General features: G+C 39.0%; 1 protein-coding gene across 1 annotated transcript; it reads left to right on the top strand.

Moving 5' to 3' along the window:
- Nucleotides 1–5: 5 nt before the first annotated feature.
- LOC107734485 (zona pellucida sperm-binding protein 3-like) lies at nt 6–2,126 on the top strand (the record flags this gene model as incomplete). The annotated part of the gene is made up of 9 exons (XM_016546461.1): nt 6–185; nt 586–683; nt 794–885; nt 960–1,140; nt 1,269–1,374; nt 1,460–1,548; nt 1,612–1,703; nt 1,834–1,918; nt 2,030–2,126. Coding segments are annotated over 8 exons (885 nt in total), but the record flags the coding sequence as incomplete, so codon positions are not given.
- Nucleotides 2,127–2,132: the final 6 nt, after the last annotated feature.

Genomic DNA, 2,132 nt, shown 5'->3' with positions numbered 1-2,132 from the left:
CTTCAGCAGTCACTGTGGACTGCGGCAAAAACTCTGTCTCTGTACGATGGATTAATGTAAACTCTCAAGTGGATCCATCCCTCCTCCGCTTAGGTGACTGTCCTCCAACCCAACTTTCAGTAAATCCTCAAGGGTCCGAGGCAGTGTTCTATGCTGAATTTTTGACCTGTAATATTAGGAGGCTGGTGAGTTCGGTGAAGAATTTCACTGTAATTCCTTGTTAGTAAATGGTAACCGATTTGTCATCTGATTTATTCGTGTTTGGAAGTATGAGCCACTGAGCTATTAGTTAGTAACTCTTTCCTATGAGGCGCAAAGTGTACTTAACAGTTCTTAAAAGGGAATTCTTTGTGCCATATTCAAGTCTTAAAACTTTGGGTTGTTGGAGTTATTTGTACATGTAATAAGACATGGCTAGAAATTACTGAGATCTGTTTATCTGCTGTGAAAAGTAACACCGCTTGTTCATGTTGGATTCAGCAGTGCTCTATTACAAAAGGTCATGTTTATATTTTAATGCATTCAAATGGCAATGAAGTATAGAAAAGTATTAAAGTAATTTATTCTCTATTTTTCCCTCCATAGGTGACAACCAATGAGATTATATTTGAGACTGAGATCACTTCTCCCACATTGTCAAAAGCAACACCAATTTATTACCCTGTAGCCTGTGCATATGAAAGGTGACATCTTTGTTTATTAAAATGAATCTGAAGACCCTCTTTTAATGGCATATTGCTGCTTGAATACCTTTTATGATTAATGCAGATCAAAACTGCTGCCTTTCTTTCAGGGAAGAAGACTGGGCTCCTCCTTTGTACGATCCTCTGCTGTTTCATACACATGGCCAGGGAGATCTGGCATTTCGTATGGCTCTCATGAAGGGTATGTATGCACTTTGTAATGAGACGTTCTTGATGACTTGAATATGTAATGGTCTTACAGCTTTCTCTTTGTAGATGACTTCAGTGGTGTGGCCACTACCACAACCTTCTCACTAGGCTCAATGATCCCAATTGCTGCCTCAGTCGCCCAGCAGAACCATCAGCCATTAATACTGCTGCTGGATGAATGTTTGGCTTCCACAACACCAGAATTGGCTCCAGATTCTCATGTTTACCCACTCATTACCAACAAGGGGTATGTGTGTAGACAAGATGTGCCCTTTCTGAAGCCAAAAATGTTTCCATGTGATTAGCAGTGTTCTTAGTCTTAATACCCTTTAAAACTGCTGATTATTATTATTATTATTTTTTTTGCGCTTTAAGGTGTCTTGTAGACAGCAAAAATACAAACTCCAGGTTTCTGCCAAGAAATCAGTTGTCAGAGATCAGGCTGAGTCTTCAAGCTTTCAAGTTTGCCACTGGAGAAGATGCAAGTTCACTTGGTTTATTTACTTTATCTATTTATTCATTCGTTTGTTCAAGTGTTTGAACTTATTTTGCATCAACATCCTCAGGTCTACCTGCACTGCAGGCTTGTGGCATGGGAACCAAGGGACCTGGATAGTGGCAATAAAGCTTGTCAATATGACAGGACCAGCTCACGGTATGATAATTTAAAATCGAAAGCCTCTGGTAGAACTTATGAAAAGGCTCTCTCTTTTTACAGATGGGTGCTGGTTGATGATCCATCCCAGAGCTCTCTCTGCAGCTGCTGTGACACTAACTGCCAAGGAAGAAAGAAAAGAGGAATAACAGCAGGTCACTGTTCCCTATTTTTGCTTACAATCTTTGTTACTATATATGTATATGTGCTATTTCATGAGTCCATGTGAATAGTGTTATTGAGTTTTACTACTGAACATGAACTGACTGATTGCATGATCTACAGATTCCACAGCTGTAAATTCTGTTATTGGGCCTCTGGTTATTATTTAAAACTGAGGACTGAGTCATACCTTAATGGAGCTTACAAGGTTTGATATTTTGTTGCTTTATTGCTTATTTATATTGCTTTATATTTTATATTGTGCCTTTCCCCTCTTTTTTTCCACTGACCACTATTCAATGTTGAATTATTTCCAAAGATGGGCCTCCAAGCTACTGGTTGTTTTGGACGTCCAGGTGGAGCTGATCCTATTCAACAGTTGTGATTCTTAATCTAAATAAACGGTTATAAATGTGGATGTT

The sequence above is a fragment of the Sinocyclocheilus rhinocerous genome, unplaced genomic scaffold (assembly GCF_001515625.1).
Source record: "Sinocyclocheilus rhinocerous isolate Xijiao unplaced genomic scaffold, SAMN03320098_v1.1 scaffold42376, whole genome shotgun sequence".
Taxonomy (NCBI): Eukaryota; Metazoa; Chordata; class Actinopteri; order Cypriniformes; family Cyprinidae; genus Sinocyclocheilus; species Sinocyclocheilus rhinocerous.
This window is presented reverse-complemented; position numbering and strand designations above follow the sequence as displayed.